Source organism: Chinchilla lanigera, unplaced genomic scaffold, assembly GCF_000276665.1.
Source record: "Chinchilla lanigera isolate Chin_1 unplaced genomic scaffold, ChiLan1.0 scaffold00082, whole genome shotgun sequence".
Classification (NCBI taxonomy): Eukaryota; Metazoa; Chordata; class Mammalia; order Rodentia; family Chinchillidae; genus Chinchilla; species Chinchilla lanigera.
Genome location: NW_004955483.1, coordinates 1,391,756 through 1,415,937, shown reverse-complemented (window position 1 = coordinate 1,415,937; position 24,182 = coordinate 1,391,756). Strand labels below are relative to the sequence as shown.

Sequence of the window (24,182 nt, the reverse complement as noted above, 5' to 3'; positions counted from 1 at the left end):
GCCCAGGCTGGCCTTGAACTCATGGTGATCCTCCTGCCTCAGCCTCCAAAGTGGTGGGATTATAGGTATGTGCCAACATGACCAGTGCAAGGCATTTTTTCTATCTTGTTTTCTTTTATCTCACATATTTTAGGCAGTCAACATTTATTTCAGTTTGTCCACCTATTTACTATTCTTTTTGTTGGCTATTCTTTTTTGTGTCTTAGATGTCTTGCTTCATGTTTCTCATTCATCCTAGAGTATAACTTTTCTTAAGAGTCAGTTGGTAGCGAACTATTCCTTATTGTCTAGAAATCTCTTCACTTTGCTGTCATTCTTTAATGATAGGCCTACTGAACATTCACATAAAAATCTTTGGCCCTCTATGGCCCCAATTGTAGTAAAACTATAAGATCATTTAGATGGGAGGTACCTGGACAATAGCACTTTAAAAGCATGTCAAATGTTTTAAAAATTATTTGAAATTTTCGTTATTTTTGGTATATTCACCCAGTAAAATTTAGAATATAAATCACAGTTAACTCATTAATTTGTAAGTTTAGTTAATTTCAGGCATAAGTGACAGAGATTGAAAGGAGTGATGAACTATCCTCATTAAATACCAGCATCAGATAAAAATCTCCCACTTTCCCTGCAGGATCTTCGGTCAGGGCCCTGACTGTCTTGAAATGAAGTCCCTGTAGTTGGTGACATGGACAACACGCTTAGGACCTAAAGAGAGTCTTGCCTACTAAAAAGCAAAACTACTTTGTGCTACTTTTCATTTTGTATAGGTGTTAAGGTGCTTACCAACCTATGTGAGTCTTATGTATGGAATAAGCAGAAGTGGTTACAGTAAGAGCAGTTATTAAAGAAAGCAGTTCCCAGCTTTCCTCAAAGGTTTTTAGCTGTTCTGTCTTCTAGTTCAGAATGAAATTGTATTTTTAGCTAGAAGAGTGATGGACTTAAACCAGGGAGAGGGACAGCTTATCAGAGACAGTTTGTCCCATCTGTGTAGAGCCATGGCCACACAGGCAAGATTGCTTAGGGAACTTTTCTGCAGACTATTATCATTCTTGTTTAGTTCACCCTTTCATTAAGAACTTACAGTATAGACCTCCAGTCATAAAGAGGTGACTGAATCTGAGTTCACCTTGTGTGGCACCCAGGATTAGTCTCATGTCTACAAGTACAGTTTTCTGATGAAGCGGCAGGCCATGTTCCCTAGGAGCAGCACATACACCTGGGGTGGGCTTTGTTCCCCATTTACACCTCTCTTTACTATCCTGTGGATCCTGTAGAAGTCCTTCCACTTTCTTGCCAGCTCAGCTATGTTTAAGGTGTGGTTTTTCAGTGTCCTGCATTTTTTTAGGTGTTTAGTACAGAGAAGATTTCTTAGTTTGCAATGTTGCCCAAATTGAAGTCCTTTTTTTCTTATCATTCTATTTTGAGCTTCCCCAAAGAAGCCCGGCAATATGAGCCTACTGATCTTCATGAGTTCTCCAAGTGAATGTGCTGGTGGCCCATTTCTACTAAGTTCTGTTGAAACAATTGCTGTCACCAAAGAAAGCCCCAAATTCCTTGTTAAAAAACTTATTTGCACTCAGTTAAGAACTGTTTTCAGACACCCAACCATAGAAAACACCAGCATAAGTCACTCCCAAAGTACTGGGGGATGAATTGACTCATGATCTTTGTGTATTTCAGATTTGGCGCAGATATGACGCAGACAGCAGTGGCTTTATATCAGCTGTTGAGCTTCGAGTAAGTGTCACTGTGTGAAGGGGACTGTCACTGGGTGAAGTGCCGCTTTGTTTATCATTGGGAGTTTGATTAATATACAGCATGGGTTTGATTTCTGTGGCCTAACAAATATAGATTTGTATTCCTTACTTAAAAAACAATGTATTGATGTTTGGAAGATTTAGAAAATTCAGGTTACATTGCTGTCTCTGGGAAAGAGGCATGATTAAGTATTTAAGATACTTTTTTTTTCCGGACCAGGAGCTATTTCCTGGGTCTCAGGAGGTCTCTTTAAACAGTGACAGCTCTGCAATCTTGAACTGATTGCTTGTTAAAAGGGTCTATTTCCTCCTTGAAACAGACAAACAGGCCTCTTGAGACCTTTGCAGAATACATGGCTTGCATTTATTTACTTATTGGCTTGCTGAATAAATGTCACATTTCTCTTGGTGTCACAGAACTTCCTCCGAGACCTCTTCCTCCACCATAAAAAGGCCATTTCTGAGGCAAAACTGGAAGAATATACTGACACCATGGTGAGTCACGGAGAGCGATTTCCAGGAAGGTGGCACTCAGCTGCCTCCTCCAGCCCTCAAAAAGTGTGTGTAGACTGAATGAAGGTGTGAGCAAGACCTCATTGCTGGGGAGCACTGGATAAAACCGAGCTGCTTTAGCCCCTCTCAATCTCAGGAACAGATTGCATGTATCTGCGAGAAGGCCACGCACTGGTTTCTGGGGAAGCCAGGAATCTCCAGGCAACACTGGGTTTCTGAGCACCTGGCCAGTGACTTCAGTGTTAATCAGTTACCTAGCAAACAAGTAAGCAGAGACCTAGACCATCAGGACTAAACAGAGGGATGCAGCTCCCTGCCATAGCAGGTGGTTCCAAGCACTGAGTGTGCTGACCTGGTGTAGTGGAAAGTCAGACAGATAGAATATGTATGTGTTTCCTCTGCCACTTACTAGCTATCGCTTAGGAGAAGTGTCAAGCTTCTAAGCTTTGTTTACTTCTCTGTAATGTGGGACCTAAGAGTACCTTGTTACTGCGAGGCAGAGTGACTTGGTAGAGGTAGAATGCCAAGTTGTGTGTGTCTGGGACAGAATCATCGCACACATTCCTTCTTCTTGTAGTACAGTGCTATCTTGGTACTTGTCCTTATTTGGTTCCAAGAGGTGTGACTGTCAAATTGTTTTGTCTGTAAAGGGTATACCCAGTCAGGGGGAAATCGACACTGACAAGTTGTAGCACCAAACAAAGGATGAGTGCTACATCAAAATGTGTCGAGTACCAAACTCGAAGAGTTTCAGAGCAGAGTACCTAGGTATGACTGTAGCTGTGTCCTCACTGTATTTCACAATCCTGTCGTGGCACCGTTGTCCCAAAGGAAGCTGAGACTGTTGCAGAGTCAAGCTCCCTGCTTTTGAGAACTCAGCCCATGCTCTCTTCCACTGCCTCACACGATGCACCTCTCCCAGCACCAGCCAACAATTCCTGTGGAAATGGACCCGGGTTCTCCATCTACTGCCTTCTCGTCCCCACCACTGCACTTCAGCTCATTGGCTCTGTAGTCTTCTTAGTTAGTGGGGAAGTAGTTTGCTGACCAAAGCTTAACTGTGTACTTGTGAGACTTTTACATTTATTATGCTATGGTTCTGGAGCATACTAATCTTGCTGAGCCTGGGAGTGGACAGTCAAGGGTGCAGACTATTGAGGAGAGAGTGTGAGCCTCTAAATTGGTCAACAGAGACTTGGAGCTGGTGTTTCCCAACACTGAAGCTTACTTTAAAGGTCATGTGACAGAGAAGAGCCAAACATACCTGTTGTACCGGACACTAAGCTGCCCTGGTTTTCAATCCTGGGCCCTTCCTGCCTTGAAATCTGTCCCCACTGTTCTGAATGCTGCCCGCTCCTTTTGCCACATGATGTGCCCTGGGAAGGAAGAAAGTGATCTTGACCATCATCATTTATAAATGGCCTGCATAGGAAAAGGGATGATGTCAAGGGGAGAATCAAATCCTAGGACAGGATCTCAATTAAGGGAGTAATTTGATTTCTTGCTGTTTATTTGCTTTAATAGCATGCAAAATGATGCTCAAAATCCTGAATATGAACATGGCACTAAAGGTCAAATGCAAAGTCCCCCAGAAGCAGGAAGCAATTTCCTGTCCAGAGGATGGTCATGAGGTCCTTTTGATCTGAACTGCTGAGAACCCTGCCCTAGAGTGAACAATATAAGCAGGAAATTTGACAGAAATGGTCCAAAGGCCAGAACAACAAACAAATCCTTTTTATAGTCGAATATATTTAGTATTTTTACAATTTTATGAATATTTATTTTATGTTGTAATTTCTTAGTCCTAATCAAGCTGATACAATTTGGGCAAATACATGGTCCCTTCCCTTTCATGTTGCACCCGCATGAACAAAGAGTAGGAAGAAGAGAACAAGAAAGAAAAGAGAAGAAAGCAGGAATGCAAAGATGGGGAAAGAAGGATGAGGCTAAAGAGAGAAATGTGAGTGTTTATCTGAACTGTTCCTAGAGAAGCAGTATTAACCCACCAAGTTTCAGCAGGACACTATGAAGTGATTTCTCCTCTAAGAAATAATCTGAAGCACATTAAAAATCCACAAGTTACACACCAGCATGGTGCTAGTTTCTTTTCAGACATCATGCATGCATTTTTTCTCACTTTTCAAACTGCATGATGACATTGTTCATCAAGCACTTTTACTGCCTTATTCAGCAAATACTTTGATCTTTATAAACCAACCTTGGTTAGCAGAAGGCAGCCAGCCACCACATGAAGTTCTGTTGTTCAAGTGAAACAGCCTTGTGCTTAGCGCTCCACGTCACAGGACCTTCTGGAGGTGCACTCCTGTTTCACCTGGGTTTGCAAAGCACCTGCCACCCAACTATGGGTAAACTAACTGACACCTTTGTTAAAAGTATATGTATAACAGTGCCTGGCACAATTAGCTAATATCTTTTTCAAACAGTAAATGTAAACGGAAGTTTTTTAGCTCCCCCCCCAGCTGCTCTGGAGGTTTTGATCCAAAGACTGGGAGAGCGCCATGCAGCAGGAATAAATTACTCTGCATTGAACACGCCAGAACGTGTCTCACAAGAGGCTTGCTCCCTAATTCAACAGCTCTTGCAGGTCAACCCTCTGGATGCCTGGGTGCTGAGCATATTTTTAAATATCAATTTAGCAGAATATTAACACTGACTGTTACTATGTCAGTTTCATTCACTTATAAAGCATGCACTACACAGAACAAGTAGCTTTGCATTATGCATCTTTAGCTTATTTTCAGTATCTTCAGCAGCATTAAGCCCTTTGACTTTGAAGTAAGTCTTCTCCTTACCTCCTACTAATAATACTAAACTATTTTCTGATTGCTTAGTATATTGTAGGTATATTTTTTTCCCTTCTTTTCTTCATCTGGTTCTTGCTCATCCTTCAAGATTCAGTTAGATATTGTCTTGCCTTGAAAAGTTTCCAACACCTTCTCCCATAGTGAGTCCCAGGACCCCTTCTCCAGGTTCCTGTGGTGCCTGTCACCATCTTGATGCCATAGTCATTCATTTAACTCCTTCCCCCAAATATTCATTAAATACTTACCATGCCGCAGGCACTATTCAAGTCCCTGGAGATTCAACAGGGAGCAAAACTGGCAAAGGAGAGACTGACAGCACACAATACATGTAATCAATAATAAATGATGTTGCATGATAGAAAGTAAGAAGTGCTGTGGAGAAAATGGAGCTGTAGAGCCTGCTGGGGATGTCTGAGTTTCAGGGCAGCTGTGGTGGGGGCTGGGGAGAAGGTGTAGTTTCCAACAGGGTATGCCAGAAAGGCAAGAGGTGAGGAAGGACTAGGGTAGAGCTAGGCCAGAGGGTGGACACGTCTGAGAGATTTTGGAGCAGGGAGAACCAGTGCAGCTGGAGCAGAGTGAGCAAGGATGAGACAACCAGCATCCAGACCATGTAGGGCCTTCAGGCACTTGTGGGAACTTGCAGCTCAGTCTGGGTAAGATAGGGGTTGCTAGAGGATCTGAAGCAGAGGATCTCACCATCTGGCGGCTGTGTTGAGAAAAGCTTGGAGTGGAATGGACAAGGATGAAATCAAGAAGACCCATAAGGCGCCCTTGCTGCCACCCAGGTGAGAGAGGTTGGCAGAGGGACAGCCAGGTTGGGATAGAGAAATTTTTAGGAAGGAATCAACAGGATTTGCTGATACAACAGGTAAGCCTGGGATGGCACTGACACAATCTGTGTGGGTATGGTGCCGGGCCTTCGTGAGGCAAAGAGCATTTTCTCAAAGTATGCCTGACCAACAAATGGGCCAGGCACACAGTAGGCTATTTAATGCAAATTAACCTGAATTTTTCATTCTTGTCTAACACTGAGCTATGACTAAACCATGGCAGAACCTTTTCCTGAACCCCCGTTACAGCTCTTGCTCCCCTGGTTGGCCTGGTGGGTTGCAGATTGTACATCTCACCTTTTTAAACACACTTTCCCCAAGCAGCGCCTTAATTCTCAAATTCCTTTTTTCTTTTCCCTTAAAGCAGACTCTCCAAGGTAGAGCCGGAAAGGGTACCTGGCAGTGCTGGCTTGAGTCCACATGATATTCTACTTTCATGAAACAGCAGCCAGCACATATTCTACTACTGAGTACTTTAATCATAATAATTGTGCTCACTTTATACCAAGCCAATTTTGAAGCATTTTCAAACATCTCACTTGATTCATACCAAATCTCTCTACCAAATGAAACATCTGAGGATTATAGATCTTAACTGGTCAAATATGGCAAGGAGTGGAGTGGAAATTCACAACTGGATCTGCCTCTAAAGCCTATATTTTCAACTGCAGCATTTATGTCTACATGTTGGAATTTTGTAGTGTTACATAGAAATTTTTTCAAAGGGAGAGAGCAAGGCTATATGGATAGACCAAGCAGTGATGACAATCCTAGGATGAAAGTCGAGAATCAGGTAAGAATAAATCGAATGAGGGAACCTGGATTGTCTGAATATCTTTAAATGTAAGATGATAAATGAACCACAATGAGATTTATTACCCAGAAAAAAAAGATTTTTCTTAGCATGAAGCCTAATAATCCAAACAATTGACATCTTAGTAAACACCAAGCAAAAAACAAAGTAATGAAAGGCAACGGGAAATGAGAAGCAACACAGTTGTCCTGGAGAAGAGACGAACCACCGTTCAATCGAGGAAGGGAGGAGAGAGAGGTGGATGGAGCCTGCATACAACCCTAAAGGCTCTCATTCAGACAGCCTCTCATCAAAGGTGGGGAGCCGAGGAGGAGGCTGAGAGCTCAGAAAGTCAGTGCAGTCCCTGGCTCATAGGAACTGATGAGGGCTACATCAGCTTGGAACCTCGAGTTGGCAGAGCTGTTCTCTTCATAACTTCCAGGCTAAAATTGCCAGCTCACAGCATCTTATAGAAGGATGCCCAGAGCTCAAGAAAACCTGCAATGCCTAAGTCTGGATGACATATAGCTTAGATCCATTAATCTAGAGTTCTGAGACACACCTCAGGGGGATGAGGGAGATTTTGTCCACTGGCTGAAACATTACTATTATTCCATGCCTGTTTCATTGCTAAAACTGCACAGCTCTTCTGCTCATGTGTGCTGCAGTTAAATACTCATTTTGGTTTGAAATCACCCCCTAGCACTAGAGCCATAACTGATAAAACTCTCCTGGACTAGCCCCTTGTATCATCTTTATGCATTAAGGTAATTGCTAAGGAAGGCTGGTAAGTCTCTGCTCAAAGATCTGAGTTTGCTCAGAAGACAAAATGAGTTTGATGAGATTTTGACCAATTTTTTTCATTCTTCTCAAAGTTGTAGAGAAGGCCTTACTTTCCAATGAACAGATTTTAGAACAGAACTACTGATTTTTTAAAGGACTTCTTACGTTTTCCTAGAGACCTTTGAACGTATTAATTTTTAGAAATCACCTTCTTAAAAATGACTTGGGGGCTGGGAATTTAGCTCAGCGGCACAGTGCCTGCCCGGCAAGTGCAGGGTTGTGAGTTAGATCCCCAGACCGGGAAAAAAAAGAAAATGACTTGTGTACCCTGAACTCTAAGTGATTCACCATGGATGAAATCACATTACTGCTCCTTTAATGACTTTTTATTGAGCAAGGAACACAGTCGTGGTAACACAGCAGTAAAGCTTGGCTTCTAAGGTTTAGCATAAAATGCTTAAGAAATGGGACCTACTAAATGAATTCAAATTGACCTGAATAATGTTTGACACATTTGAAAACTGTCTGAAGCATGATTAACGAATGAGTCACGGCAAACAGTGAATCAGAGCGAGAAGCTGAGGTCTGCCCACCTTGTCTTATCCTGATTCCTAATCAATGTTCTGGAAAAGGAAGGAAATGAAACATTGTGATAGTGAAGGAGGATGTGCTGCCAGCAGTGGACAGGGGATGAGTAGCTGTCCGGATAGAACATTATTAGATAATGTTTAGTTTGGTAAATGTAAGCTAATATCACTAGGAGATGTTAAGTTCATGTACCAAACAATAGCACAGAACTTGAAATATCGTAAAGCAACAAATTAAAACCTGATGCTTTGGTGGACAAAGGGAATTATATGTGGTGAAGCTGGCCCCACCCGGTGCCCTGGTCTTGGCTCTTCTCCTTTATGCCTGGATTAAAGCAGCCAGCCTCTGGCTTGCTTCCTTCCCAACTCAAGACATGGACTTCTGAGGCAGGCCAGCCTGAGAAAGGTTGGGGCTTGGTCCTATGCTATCTTCTCTTCCCATGTCTACCTTTGCTCCTCTTGGGATCTAAACTGTCACTTGGTTTTAAGTACTAGCTAAAGACTGACAATGGTCTGTGTCCTTGGCTCAGACCATTTCTTTGGGCTCCTTGAGAGTGCTTGGATGTGTATCACCATGTCAAGATGTACAGTATCTCAAACTTAGCACATCCAAATTGAAATCCTGAACTTCAGTCACAAACCTGCTCCACTGGGGTGAACTTGATCTGCCAAATTTTTCAAGGCAAAAGTCTTGAAAGCACCTTTAATGCCTATTTCTCCATCACTCCATCTTTAATCAACCAATCCTCCTGGCTACTATATTAGTTGGTTTTCTGTTACTAAACAAAATATTGCCTTTTTAGTAAAAAATAGCAGCTAAGAATTCTTTCCAAGAATATTGTTAAATGAACAAAGCAAATTGCAAAACAGTGGATAGGTCATGGTCCTATTGGCAACAAATGGTAGGTAGTGTATGCATGCATACACTTTAGAAAGTTTTGGAAAGATACACAAGATTCTTTGAGTGGCCGCTACCTCTAGGATAGGTAAGGGAGGGACATTGTACTTTTCCTACTGCATATATGTATATTTTTCACTTCTGTTGTATGTCCTACTCTAATGATCAATTACCACTTGTTTAAGAACTTCACAAATTGCTTCTTCTATCACTAGAAATAGTTGTGTTTTGGGTCTGTTGTTTGAGAAACTATCAACTGAAGAGAAGTAACTACTAATCTAGTAATGAGTTTAGATACATTTACATTTCACAATACCTATTATGTCTGTCAAACTTTGAAAAGTTATGAAGAAACTTATTAACCAGTCCAAGGAGAGTGCTTGCTAACTCAATCCCTAAGATGTATCTTGCCTGAGAAGGAATTATCAGTCACAAAATTTTAAGTAGTTTGTCAGTAACATGTTGTACTCCATTTCTAGGCACACTGATAGCACTTTCATTAGTTAACATTCTCATTACTGGGACACAATACTTGACACTCACAATTTAAAATAGGAGAGGTTTCATTTAGCTCATGATTTCAGGGGATCCAGTCCATGGTCATCTGGTTCCAAGGCAGAAACACTGTGTTGGAAGGAGTGGTAGAATAAAGTTGCTTAGTTCATAGAGGATGGAATGAGGGCAGTGGAGCACCACCAGAGAGGAAGGGGCCAGGGACTAGACACAGACCCTAAGGCTATACCTTCATAACCTATCCAATCACATCCATAAGTGTGCTCCACCAGTCCCCTGGCAGCTCCCAAGCCAATCAAATTGATGCAGTAAAGCTGTCACAGCACCTACTTACAATTCCTATTGGAAAAAATGGGATCTGAGCATGAGCCTGGGAAAGCAGCAGTAGAGGAGACAATGGTGGGTGAGAGCCTCACCATCTTGCAGCGGCCACCCTACAGAAGGGAACCCCAGCCCCAATTGTCACAGCTCTCCAGGGATAAATTAGTGCCAAGAGGAGGGAAAACACTAAGGCTTATGTTTCTTTTAACCCGACAAATGTTGAGTGGCAAGCTGTTGTCTCAGTTACTTGGGGCATATCAGAGACAAAACAAAGATCCTGTCTAACACTTACCAGCATTTCATCTGCATCCTGTCTGTGACCCTGGACACATCGCCACACCTTTGTGCTCCTGTCCTCAGCTGCCCAGTGGGAGAAGAAGTAGGCCTGTTGGTAAGGTGCCTGGTGAACTGTAGGTGCCAATGGAACACCTGCCTCAAATCCCACGCAGGCAGTAGATGGGGCTGGGTGTAGTGTTTGTGTTCAAGGGACACAGTTGGACATGTAATATGTCCAAATGTCTAAAAATATAACCTGTGCCTTAAGAGATTTTATAATATACGTGTTTGGTGCCAGTGTTTGGGGAGAACAGGCTTTCAAACTCACTTCAAATATAAACTGATTTGGAGAGGGAAAAGCATAGAAGACTAGTGTATTTTTAAGGCAAAAATCTGTTAGATATATTTTCAGATCATTTTGCTGCCTTTTCCCTATGAAGCTTCCTTATATAGATATGTTTAGAGATATTCTGCAGTCTTAAAATGTTGTGACGTCACCCAATTCACTTACATTCCAACTCAGCTATGAAAATAAGTACATCTCCTTGATCGAGCCTAAAACAATCTGCTCTTCCCAATTTGTGCTTAGCACAGACATTTTTAACTTCGAGTATTGTCTTGTGTAAGCAATGTCTGATCTGATCATGTAATCAGGCTCTTTGCGCAATGCTAAGTTTTTTGGGAGGAGAAAGTGAGCTAAATGGGATGAGAAGCTCCAGATAGTAGCTACTTTGTTACTCTCAATCCCAGGGTGAAGACTACATGGAGTAGGTCCCAGCCAACTCTGGATTCTTATGTAACATGAGCAAGAAATGATCTTGTGCTGTGCTAAGCCATGGGATTTAGGGTGCTTTGTTATTATGACCATTCTAACACAGAAGCTAAGGTGCAATTCATTTTGTAGAAAGTACTAATTTCCAGTTAAGGCAAATGTGTAATTAGAAGGGTAAAAATAAAGAAGGGCTGTAATAACTTTCAGAATGAGTTTCTGTTATAAGTATTTCTTGCCACTGCTTTTCTTTCTGCATTTCAGATGAAAATCTTTGACAAAAATAAAGATGGTCGGTTGGATCTCAATGACCTGGCAAGGTGAGTGGCAAAGACATCATGGATCTGGAAACATCTTTCCAAGGGTTTGAGGAGAGAAAGGCATGTCTTTTCAAACCAGAGATCAGGTCTCCTCTGGAGTCCCAAAGACTAGGTGCATATTATCAAGTTAACTGCACTGGGTCTGAGTCTTTTGGGCTAACAGATTCCTTTGTGAGGATAATGAAAACTTTTGCTTCCCAAATACACAAAACACAAAATTTTCATAGTTTCATGGATGGGTCATAAGCAGATTCTGAACCTCCAACATCAGACATTCCTGGTCTCACATTAGGATTTCTGTGATAAAACACATTGTGACTCTATTGCTGGCTTCAGGAACATCAAGCAGTTAGTTCAGAACTGAGCCTGACTCCAGCTCAGTGCTCTCTGGCCTTTCAGCGCTGGAGAAGGCATCAAGTGCCAAAGAGCAGTGGAGAAGGAGGAGGAGAGGATAAGATCCAGTGAGGCCCAGTGTGCAAAAATGCTTCTGTGAGTCTGGTGTGAGATGTGATTGGATGTCACCTTGTGTATCAGTCCACTTTTTATTGCTATAATAAAATACCAAGAGTAGACTCCCTTATAAAGAAAAAAGAGCTATTTAGCTCACTGTTATGGAGGCTGGAAAACCAAACAGCATAGCAAAACAAGTACTGGCAAGGAACCCTTTGGCTGTATCACATCATGGATGAATCTCGGTGTCTGTGTGTCTCCTTCTCACTATAAACCCACTGGGATTCATCATGGGGCCTTATCAAGTCCAATCACTTACCAAAGCACTACCTCTAAACAGCACAACTGAATTAAGATTCCACCCCCTTAATTCTGTTAACCTAGGTTTTGAGATTAAATGCCTGCCTGAGGGCTGGGGATATAGGTCAGTGGCACAAGCGCCTGCTTAGCAAGCGGGAGGTTGTGAGTTCGATTCCTGGTACCAAAACAAACAAACAAACAAACAAAAAGTCCTGCCTGAGTTCAGGGGTGGATGAGCTGAGGGGCATCCTGATTTCAACCATAGCTGCATTCTTGTCAAGGCTGACTGGCCCCATACAACATGCCGAAAGGAAAAATTCTGAGCAGGTGTTCAAATTTGGAACCAATGGGTCCAAACTCCATGGATATAACTATAACCCTACGGGAGAGCAATTGTCAATCCAGGTGCCTCAGATCAGGCTAGGTTGCAATTGTGAATTGGATGGTGACAGGACTTGGGGTGGCAGCAGGTGTAGCTGAGGGAGGGGTATCTCAAGGACCAAGGGTATGTTTTCAATGACAAGGAGTTAATGTGACCACGTCACAGCAGGTGTAAGTTATGTCTGGTAGCAGATACTGTCTGCTCTGGCTGAGTGTTTTCTTGGCAGCTACCTATGCCAGGTTTTGAGGGGTATGTATGAAGACGGACACACCAGGAAGAATCACTCCTTATTAATGACCATGACATTGATGCTAGCACACAGATGGACTTCTAGCCATGCTTCCTAGGAGCTGTGAGGCACCTGGTGTGTCCTGCACAGCTACTTTTCCCAGGATTTGATCTTGGCCACTCTAATGATGAAGAGACCAGCTATAAAGAGATGAAAGTGCTTCTCCTAGAGGTGCTCTGTGAAAACCTTTCTCCATTAATCTGTTTTTATGCTGTAGGAGATCCTATATTTCAAGCAGCTATACTGTTCTCCAGGGTAATATGGAAGCTACCCATTCTTCCCACAGATGCTATGAATTTACTTGTAAGCAAGAGCTGATAGATTGTCATGTAGATTTTATTATTATTTTTTTTTTCCTATTTAGGATTTTGGCTCTTCAGGAAAACTTCCTTCTCCAGTTTAAAATGGATGTAAGTAGTGACATTCCTCTAGATGGGTTTATATCATTTTGGGTTTATTGAAGATTTGGGAAGGAGGAAAGAAAGGAAGATATCCATTGTCTTCCTCATAACTAATTTAGAGACCAACAAGGTTCAGAATGGAACCCGGGGGTCTTAAGGTTCATTGACTCTGTTTATAAAAGTTGCCCAAGCCCTTGGAAGAAGTGTACAGTGCAGGATTGACAGAACATGTTCTCCACACACAGGCCAGTTCTACTGAAGAAAGGAAGAGGGACTTTGAGAAGATCTTTGCCCACTATGATATTGTAAGTGTGTCTCTTTGTGCTTTGCTGGCTGCCATCACACAGGCAGCCTCCTTGTCATCCCACTCACAGGTGAAGAGCAATCTCACATAGGCGTTGCCAGGTCAAGCCACCCTCACCTTCTCTAGATAATTTCTGAGAACTAAGTGAAAATGAACAAAGAAAAATTTATATTAGAGAAAGAAAAAAGTCACAATAAAATTTTTTCTCCTTGTATTAAAACTAAGAAAAAATTTTTCCTTCTTATAGGACTGAAACCTATTTATAATAGTACTATGCTCAAAAACAAAAACAGAAAATCCCCAAATCCAACCCAAACAAACGGAGGCAAAGCCATACTTATTTGGCGTAATATTAAAAATATTTCTCTGTAGATCAGGTATTCAGTCATTCTTTAGGGGAGAGAAAATAATAATTGTAAAGCATCAAATATGACAGAGATTGCATTTCTTGAGAACAAGGTGATAAAAAAGAAAAGCCAAGCAGAAAGTTAGGAAAGATCCAAGAAACAGTTTCCTGAAGTTGATCAGTCTAAATATCTGTCCTATTCTGAACAGAGAAGGGTATCACCGGAGAAAGGCAGCACTGTGTATTGGCTCTGTGACCAACTCCCCAGCTGTGAATTATGGCTCACTAGCCAGGTGACCTGGGTAGGTCCCTACATCTCTGTAGTGTCCCTGTGCTTTGTTTTTCTTGTCTTTATCATTAGGCTGGGAAAGATAGCTATAATAGCTTCCTAATGGAATTGTGCCAAGAATTAAAGAACTCATGTTTATAAAATTGTACAAGTGCCTGGCCTTTAGTAAGTACTGTACAAGTGTTTGTAATATAAACTATGAGAACAGAAATTTTAAAATAATATGCTAAAGGTTCAATGTGAAGACAATAAATAAATTTAGAGAAGAAACTGCAATATTTTTGCATGTATTGAATGTTTTTAGACTTTTGTGTTTGAATGGATTATAAAATAGGCAGAAAAAAAATAAAGGGCCTTGTCTACAGACCCAATGATCATCCTAATATACTTCTGCAGTATAGTCTCTCAATTTAAAGTCTACTTTTAATAGTCACCAATCATTTATTAAGTCATAAAAAGAATTTACATATACTAATTTCTCCTTGAAAGGATCAAAATAATGCACGATTAACAACTTACCTTCATGGAAGAGTGATATGAGGGAAGGAAAGTCAGCCCTTGTCATATTAACTCTATTTTCAAGAGCCAAGGAGCTCATGACTGCTGTTTCTTGTTTGGTCACATGGAATTACCTACAATTAATTCTTTGAACTGGCGTAGAGCTTTTGCATTCTGCATGGAGGACCTGTGTTGCAGCGTGCCCTGTGTAAGTGAGCCTGCAGTTCTAAAAGAACACTGATTTGGTGGAGTTGCCTAGCAAAGGATATTCTGGTGATTGGATCTTTTTATCTTTCAGAGCAAAACCGGAGCCCTAGAAGGCCCAGAAGTGGATGGGTTTGTCAAAGACATGATGGAGCTGGTCCAGGTGATTTCTGGGGCTGAGTAGATTATTTCCACCATGGGCTGGGGTCCCTGTTTCAATGGATTCCATTTTTATTTGTGGGAACCAGTGAGGCTGCAGGTTAATGCCAGAGAAAAATGCTACAATGTGGTCTGTTTAAGACCTTTGAGATTCTGTGCAACCCAACAAATCTCCCTTGCTTTCCTAAGACAGTTTGAATTACACAGTCACCGGAGAAGCACATTGTCATCATTGAAAAGTCACTACCAAAATGGTGTGATGCCACTTTACATCTTATTGTTTTATTTTTCATCTCCAAAAAGTCCTTCTGATTTGGTTGTGGGAATAATTAAAATTTTAAATTTAATTTCATGTAACAAATCTCATATTTGAGGTTCTAATTTTTTTTCACTAGGGGCTTTCTTAACATCTCCCAGAGGATACTTAAAATGTTGCCATAGTTGGGGATGAAGCAATTTAAGTTATATTTATATCTCATGGCTGTTTTATGTTGGGGAGACTATATATTTCCTGAGATCCTCCAGAACTGTATGGACTGAGTGCACAATCTGGTTAGACAGATCATTTCCAACCTCTCCCTTGCCATGGGGTCTGTTTATACAATGAATTTAATACTTTGTACGGTTTTCTTGTGCCCTAGTCTGTCCAGACAACAACAAATTAGACTACCAGTTATGCACTGTTTTTGAGTTCCTGAATTTTATGCAAATCTGATGGAAACTCTGTAGTCATGCCACACAAAGAAAGTTCAGCTATCAATTTTTGCATAAATCTTCAGGATGGTTCATGTGCAGTGAATGAGTAGACACAAACAAAATTCTTTCTGAGGACTAATCAGGGTGATGGAACCATCTTCTGTGACTCTACCTTGTGCTATTTGCATCTTAACTGTACCCTTGATTTGGTTTTCTCACCTTCGTTTTTGCTTCTGTTGGAGATGCCGCAGCCTTTGGCAAAGCCAGAATAACTAATAGATATTTGTGTAGTGTTTCCTTTTCACTGATTGCTAATGAAAATCCCATTTTAGTCATTGTCTATTTAATGCCAGAATGACTTTTTAAAATAGGTACTAAGCAGTTATCTGTGGGGATATTAAAGATGCACGGCAGAAGGACTTGCTAAACTGCAGTTAATTTGTTTTTAATGCGATGAATGGGCTGGGGAGGCTGCTAAGAAGAGCTGCCTGGCCTCTGCCCAACAGAGCCAGGCCCCAGATGCTTTAGTGTAAGTCTGAGGCTTTCAGATGCTTGCAGGCCCCAGGCAGAGAGTCTCCCCCTGTGCCTCCTCAAGTTCTGCACACACACCTGAGCAGCCAGTGCAGACGCCCAGCCGGGTGAACAATCAGTTAATGGGTCCTCCTTCTTAGCTATTCCTTTTCTGCAGTTCCACCTTAAATCTGTGAAATTTTTCCCAACTTGAGATGTTGTTGTTCCTGACAAACTTTTCTGGCATCCCCCCTGCCAGGCTACGGGAGGCAGCTGGGCAGCTGACCAGCTGGACTCTGGCTGCATTGAAATCTGTCATAGACACAGAACTTGGAACAGAGGCTTCTAAAGGCTGTCATGGGATCCGTGTCTGATCCTTCTTTCCTTTATGACCCCATTGTTCTCTTTTGCTTTTCTTCCTTTTCCATGAAAAGAATGGATTGGAGACATTTTTGTAGATGAGAGAGAATAAAACAGAGGACATGGTTTTGGAGTTGACAGAACTGAAATTTAATTCCAGATCAAGTTCTTCAACCTCTCTGGACCTTGAATCCTTGCCCATAAAATGGGCACAGTGGTATGTGCTTCTCTAGGTCGTATGATGACTAGGATTAATAGACACAATCACAGTTACAGTACTGTTTCACAAAAAGAGTCTTTTTTATTGTATCAAACCAAAGTAGCTGTAATCTTTAAAGTCTATTTCTCAGCTTGAGAACAGTTTAGATTTGAGAGGGAGGAAGGAACCAGTAGCTCAGTGCACATCTCTGCCATTCTAGTGGCTAATCCTTTCTGAAATAATAATATAAAGAAAATATACTCAAAAGAGCTCCTAAGAGATGGACATGATTGTGCCAGATGGTGATGAACTTACCTACTTTAGAAGTCCTCATTTGAAAACATTTGCTTTCTTTTATGATTATAAAAGTAGTGCTGCGTGTTGCAGAGAAATATTGAAAATAAAGGAAGACAAGTCACAAAGGAGAATTTAGATTCAGAATCCAGGTTGTAGACTGACCACTCTGGATTCTAGGCTTGGATTTACCACCAAGAGGCACTGTGACCCTGGATGAGTCATTCGACATTTTCAAACTTCAGTTTCTTACTCTGGAGATGGGAGTTGTCATAAATCCCATTTCCGTTAAGGTGTCAGGATGATTTCAGGGTGAAATCTGCATACTTTCCTTAATATTGCTCCTCTTCACTAATGATTAGCCATAATAATAAGCTATTACCAAGAACTCAATAAATATTAGTGATTGTGACTGTATCACAAGTTAGTCTGTAAGCTAACATAGTTCCTTTACACTTTAGTGACCATGATTTCTGCCATTTCTGTATGACTTTTCCAAAAGAAAGCTTGGATATCTATATCCAGTATAATTTTGCTGGCTTCCCTTTTAAAAATCATCACTTTTGGATCTGGATAACCTTCATCATTTTCAACAATCCTGCCTTTCAGTTAGCACTGAGTTTGGCAAAAGTTTCCAAAGGTTGACAGGAGAACATGGAACTGAAATCCAAATCAGCGATGAGACCTTATTCAATCACACTACAGAGAAAGGAAACACTCTAGACCGCTCAAAGAGAACTGCTAGAAGCAGAGGTCAGCCTGGCTTTCTGACATGAGTCACGGCCATGGGAAATGAGGAGCACCTCACTGATGCCCCGGACTTCGGATTTCTGGGGGGCTGCAGGGAAAGCAAAAGGGGCCTCTGTCTGTGAGTCCCGGCCAGTCCAAGGCCTGAGTCAGACTGTGCTCAGTAAACAAAAGCAGTTTACGGGGCTCCCCAGATGATTTGCTGAACCAAAAGAAAATGTACATAGGAGTTGATGGTAACAGTTCTCCTCTGAAGTCAGACAGCTGAAGCTGCAAACCTGTACTGTGTCTTTTTTAACTTTTACTGGACCTTTCTTAGTGTTTCAGGTTTCTTGAAAAATTTTATCCTATAACTTGAAGGTGATAGTAAAGAGATGAACATAAGTTGAATCTGATGTTCTTAAGATTTTTTAAAATTTTCTTTTTATAAGAAAGGGCTATGAGACAAATAAACAACTAATGTCTAGGGCTGGGGATTTAGCTTAGCAGCACAGCACCTGCTTGGCAAGTGTGAGGTAGTGAGTTCAATTCCCGGTACCGGGAAAAAAACCAACAAAAAACAACTAATATCTAGAATTTATTTTAAAAACCAACCATCAGAGCATGCCATGGAGTCAGCAGGGAGCTGGCCCAATTTCTGAGTTTGTGGTCCTGGGTCAGGTTTCTTGATTGCAGTAATAACCCAGAAGGAAGCCTGTTTCCTACCTTTTAAATTCTTTAAACAGCCATGTTTTATGCATCAGTCAACTTTTCATTAATAAGATTATTTGCTTACCAAGACATCTTATTTCCCACCACGGGGAAATAGTACCTAAGTCTGTGCTCTGGTAGTCTGATGAAATTGCAAGTTATTACAGACATAATTTTTTTAAAAATCACTTTATTGAGATACAGTTGACATTCAAAAAGCTCTAGATATTGAATGCCTGGCGATAAGTACACATCACCATCAGGGATGCAAAGTTATCTTTCAGCTGCAAATTTTCCCCAGGCCTCTTACTTTTGGTTTCTGTTTTGCTTTTTCTTTTGTGGTAAGACCAGTTAACATAGCATCTACTCTATGTAAAATTTTAAAATTAGTAAAATTTTAAGACTACAATGCAGCATTGTATGATATTTTACATAAGTTTTTGTTTGTTTTGGTACTGGGGATTGAACCCAGGGTCTCTGCACTACGCTATATCTGCAGCCCTTTCTTTTTGGTTTTCATTTTGAGACATAGTCTTGCAAAATAGTTAAATTCACCTAAATTGCTGAATTTCAGGGTGGGCTGAAACTTGTAATTCTCCTGCCTCAGCCTCCGAGAGTGCTGGGATTACAGGTATAGGCTACCAAGTCCAGCTTGCACAAGCTTTTGAAGGGCTTTTGGCCCATTTAGCACAGCATAACAATGGACACAAGAATCCACAGCTGAAATTAGAAAGTATAAATGCAAGAAATTCAAGATCTCCCAGGGAGAACTGCAAACATTAGAAGTCAAATAAACATGCAGCCGGAGATGACCCAGATGTGTGACCTAGATAATGAGAGCGTCCCACCCCAGGCCTCCCTAAAGTTCTCTCTTCTTGATAGACACCATCTGCTTTCTCTGCTGTTGGCAGAAGGATGGCTGGCAGAAGGGGACAATAACTACCCCAGAGGCTCTGATCTAACACGTGCCCTCAAAGCCAGCCGTAGCACACATGTTGCTTTTTTCTTTTGTTTTTTTGAGACAGGGTCTCACTATGTAGCTCAGGCTGGCCTCCAATTTGTGGCAATCCTCCTGCCTCAGCCTCCTGAATGCTGGGATGATAGGTATGTGTCACCATGGCCAACTTACTTTTTAAATTTTAAAAATTACACATACATACATCATATAAAAATTATTCTCATCATAGAAAAAAGGAAAAAAGAAACAGGGAAATCCCTACAGTCCACCAGACTCACTGTGAAGTGATTTTTCTCTCATGCGCATTTTGTACCTGGCTGAGACTGTACCAAACTACCGTTTCCTAGTAGCAGCTGTACAGTGCCGGCCTCAAATCTCCCTGTGGACACATCGCCATGCAGGGCCAGTCACTGAGGCTGCTTCCTGTGTCTGACTGAAAATAGCATTGCGCGTAAATCTCTTTCTGTACTTGGCCTATCACTAAGTGAAGGGATTTGCACATGTTAAAATTCCCACCACCCAGATCTGAGCAAGCTTTGAAGAGGAGGTGTGTGACCAAGTCCCTCTTTGATCCTCTCCTCCACCCTGGCTTCTCCTCCCTTCACTACCCAGAAAGCTCCTGGCTTCATTTTGGCCCACGCTGGTTGATCAGGGTAGACAGCAGCCTGGGCTACACACTCGTGCTTCTCACCTTGATGCTGGTACTTAACATGCTGCTCTCCCTCAGGTGATAGATGGCTTCCCAGAAGGGACGGGTGGAAGGAGGGGGCCTTGAGGTCCCAAGTGCACCTCTAACGAGGCCCGTGGGTGCCTGGGCATGGGCAGCAGGTAGACAGCAGCACAGCTGTGGAGGGTCTTTCTAGAACTCCCCGGGAGAAGGTGCTGTTGCCTGTGCCACCGTGCTTCTGCACACTTCACAGCTCTCTGCACCTCCACTGCGTGAACAAAGATGCAGTGAAGGACTCCCATCTTGTTATTCTATGGCAGTGCAGGTGACAATCAGAAGAACCACGGGGCAGGCCTGGCCCTGGGGGATTTATAATCAGTGTTTCGGTTTTCCTTATCTGAGGAGAGCCAAGGCATGTGGGTAGGGGAGACTGATGATAAGAGGGCAGGGTCACTCATTAATGCCATGGACAGGGACGAGGCCCAGTTCCCAGGATGCAATGGGACGGATGAGCGGGTGTCAGTTATCCCAGATGTACCCCATCCTTCCCCGTTAGATGGATGAGAATGTAATTATTTGTGCATACGAGAGGCTACCATACAGTGTAGCCTGCCTGCCAGAATCTGTATCCTGGTCCTGGTATGGGACAGCTGTGTGCCAATGGGAAGTTGATTCCTTTTTCTGTGCTTTAGTTTACTCATCTATAAATTAAGGTTGAAAGTAGATAGAACCTTCTGTGGCTGCTCTAAAGATTAAGTTAATAGGTACAGAGCCTTTAGGTCAGGGCCCCACGCGCACTTATCTTGGGGGCTTGTTATTAAGACCAAAGCCCTAATGACTCAGTGATTCATTTAGCTTTGAGCGGTGGTGTTCAGTTTTCATAGTGAGTCACCCAGCATTAAAAACATAACATAAAGCCCAAAGGAACTTCCCTTCCATCCTGACTCCCTACCCTACCCTCACCTCTGCCATTTGTACTCCCAAAATGTTTCTTACTTATTTGAAAGTAATTACTTTGACAGCAAACAAAGCCTAGTATTCTTCAATTAAGGTAAAAAAAAAAAAAAAAGCTCAGAGTAGTTTGAATGAGGTACATACATTGGCAAATTGATTCATGCTACTGTGTAGATGTGACCACCACTGAGTCTCTTCTAAGAGAGTAAGGATTGACATCCCGGGAGGGGGGTGTACCCCTTACTGGAGAAAAGTTATAGCAGCAAGTTATCCAAACTGCCTCACCTTGCAACTTTTTAACAAATGAGCTCTTCACATAAGGTTGCAGAGTACAACTTGCTATTTTCAAGACCCCAGCCACATCTCCCTGGCCACGCTGCACCTGCCTGGTGTTGACACCTAGCACTCCATCCTTTGTGAGCTTAAGGATTAGAACCTGCTGGCAGTGTGTTACAGCTTGGCTCTGCAGCGTGATCATCCGGGAACCGTGCACAGAGGAGGGGAATGGACCAGCTCATCTTTTTGTCCAAACCCTTTCACCTCTGGATGTGTCCGGGAACCCTCCCCAATCTGGTGTGCCGTCTGCTCCCACTTTCGGCTGCTCTTGTTGGCAAAACCTATTATAAGGGACAGATTTGGTGTCCTTCATTTCCCAGTTGCAAATGCAAATTATCAGGTCTCAGTATGGCTGACTAATTGTGAAGTTTTTTTTTTTCTTCCCTCTACTGAGGATTTTTCAGAGGTTTCTTTGGAGGTGAGGGATCTATGGGAACTGGGCTGGGGTGTATGGAGCCCATCTCAGAGCCCCTGCACTAGACTCCTGCAGGCAGCTGTGTTCTGCCCACTCATAAAGCCGTGCCAGGCATCAAGGGCCTTGACAAGCTGACTGGCTGGGTTTTACTTTATAGTTTAGATCGACACCTGTAGCTGCAGGAGGCCAGCCTTCCTCCAGGTGGGAAACAGTGGAATGATCACTTAATTGGTGTCAGGAGTCTTGGAATAAAAAGTGCTGCCCCGTCTCTCCAGCTCGGCAGTTTGCTTAAGCTCTCCCTGGGCCTGGGTCCCAAGCTGTAAAAAGAGGTTTCATTATTTACCTCCCTGGGTTACTGGGAAGATTAAGTGAGAGCTCCCGGGGGGGGGGGGGGGGAGAACCAATTAGTTCAAGCCTTGCTAACTGTGACAGCCTTTATTTGGGCTTACTGTCTTTTCTAGCTCACATGCAACACAATTCCTTCTTAACTCCTAATGTTTCCCTTAGTATAAATCCTAGGTCCCTAACTCAGCAACACAACGTTTTAGTTAGATATTCATGCTGTACACCCCCTTTTAATTGGAGGCAAAGAAACACCCCGCAGGGAGTTAATGAATGAATGTATCTTCTTTCATTGATGCAGGCAAGGGAGACTTTGTATTGCTAGCATGGTTCTCTACTTGGAGAAAAATGTCTTTATTTTGGGCTAATAAGACAGGCAGTCTGTGAGAACTACAGGGAAGTGATATGGAAATACTGGTAGAAGTCTTTTTTTTTTTTTGCCTGAAGGGATAAGCTAAGAAATGAAGCTCTTGGCACAGGAGCTGCCCTTAGTAACATTGGGTGGGGAGGGGAGGTGGGATGGGTAACGACGAAGGTAGGGCACCCTATAAGTTTAGCGGGCAGTAAAGGGTGGGGCTGCCACTGCCTGACCTGCTGACAGGGTCCTGTTGTCATCTTCAGCCCAGCATCAGCGGAGTGGACCTTGACAAGTTCCGGGGGATCCTTCTGCGTCACTGCGATGTGAACAAGGATGGGAAAATTCAGAAGTCGGAGCTGGCTCTGTGTCTCGGGCTGAAAATCAGTCCCTGATCTTCACATGCTGTGCCACTTGCCCTTGCCTTGTCTCTGTGCTCTTGCTATTGGAATTGTTTCTGTGCTTTGTTGTTTGGGATCTGGTGGGCAAACTATCTCACTGTAGACTGGTGTTCTTGGGGGAGGCGAGGGACCCTAAAATCCTTTCCAATGGCAGGCGTGGTCCTGCCTCACTGAAACCCCCAAGCAGCGGCTGGCTGTGTCCTTCTCCCCTTGACCCTGGGCTTTCCTGTGCCCTGCACAGACTAAGTGACCTGTTAGAATGGCTCTGTTCTTCCCTTCCCACCAGGCAGCAGGGGCAGCTTGGTCCATCCATCCTCACTCTTCTCGTGGGCTTTCTGCTGAGTCCGAGTGGTATGTGGCATCTGTGGCAGTTCTGTAACTCCCGCAAGTAGATTGTTTTGTGAAAATAAATCTGCAGTTGAAAACAAAGATGTACTAGCAGTTTGCTTTTGTGATCTCTGAGATGTTCTCCCTGATGGTGTGAGAGAAAAACACGCTAACTTGGAGTGGGTAGAGGGTGAGAGTGAGGGGGCACTGTCCTTCAGGGCTCCTAAAGTAACCCAGGGGACAGGGTGGAGGTAGGAGTGGCCAGTGACCCTTTTTTATTGGTTGGGGAGAGCAGAACACTCATCATGGACCAGGTTTTGTTCTTAAGAGCATGGATAACAACCTGGCCAGGCAGCAAGGACTACGGAAGAAATGTGGGGAGAACATCACCCAGATAACCCAAAAATCTGCCCCCCACGCCACCCTTCCTCCTCTATCCACATCCTCTGGAGAATCTGGCAGCACTGAAGCTTCTCCTGAGCCTCCACACGCCTACCGTGGATGGCTCTGCATGCTCCTGGTCCGCTGAGCACCCCTGCTGACTTCTCCCCGGCGACTCTAACTTGGTCCCTGTGACCAGGAATTGCTTCCTCCTGTGGAAGAGGGCCTGGGAGATTGATGAGGAGTGGCCTCACTGCACTGTCCTGACACTTCATTCTCCATAAGTCCCTATCCTGTTTCAGACCATGCAGGAACATTACACTTCCGGAAGTATGCTAGATGATTCAGAAAAGTCATTGATTAGGAGCTGTTCCCAGCCCAGGGATTCCACCCTTCAAGGGGAACCCCTGATAGGCAACCCCTGAGCCTACTCTGACTCTCATCTGCTCCAAGCATTAAGTACTCGCTGTGAGCCAGGTATGTCTCAGCGCTTTCCATACCCTAAGCAGTTTACTCCTCAGCAAATCCTCATGATGTAGGTACTGTCATGACACCCATCCTCAGATGAAGAAACTGAGGTAGACAGAAGCTAAACACACCCATTATCATACCTCCCAGAAGTAGTGTCTGGGATTCCATGCTTCTGATGCCCACATTCATTATAGCCCGTTTTCCTGGACCTTTTCAGAAAACCTTAGTCCTCCTCACAGTCTGACTTCCTGTGGGATCCACGAAGC

General features: G+C 42.9%; 1 protein-coding gene across 1 annotated transcript in view; it reads left to right on the top strand.

Annotated features, from left to right (window-relative positions):
• Positions 1-23,166, top strand: part of Scgn (secretagogin, EF-hand calcium binding protein) — a 36,792-nt gene extending 13,626 nt beyond the window's left edge. The window contains exons 5-11 of the mRNA XM_005403346.1: positions 1,687-1,743; positions 2,181-2,258; positions 11,136-11,191; positions 12,977-13,022; positions 13,259-13,318; positions 14,749-14,817; positions 22,603-23,166. Coding sequence (XP_005403403.1) covers positions 1,687-1,743; positions 2,181-2,258; positions 11,136-11,191; positions 12,977-13,022; positions 13,259-13,318; positions 14,749-14,817; positions 22,603-22,731 — 495 coding nt within the window. The 3' untranslated portion in view covers positions 22,732-23,166. The remainder of the gene's footprint in view (positions 1-1,686; positions 1,744-2,180; positions 2,259-11,135; positions 11,192-12,976; positions 13,023-13,258; positions 13,319-14,748; positions 14,818-22,602) is intronic.
• The last annotated feature ends 1,016 nt before the right edge of the window (positions 23,167-24,182 follow it).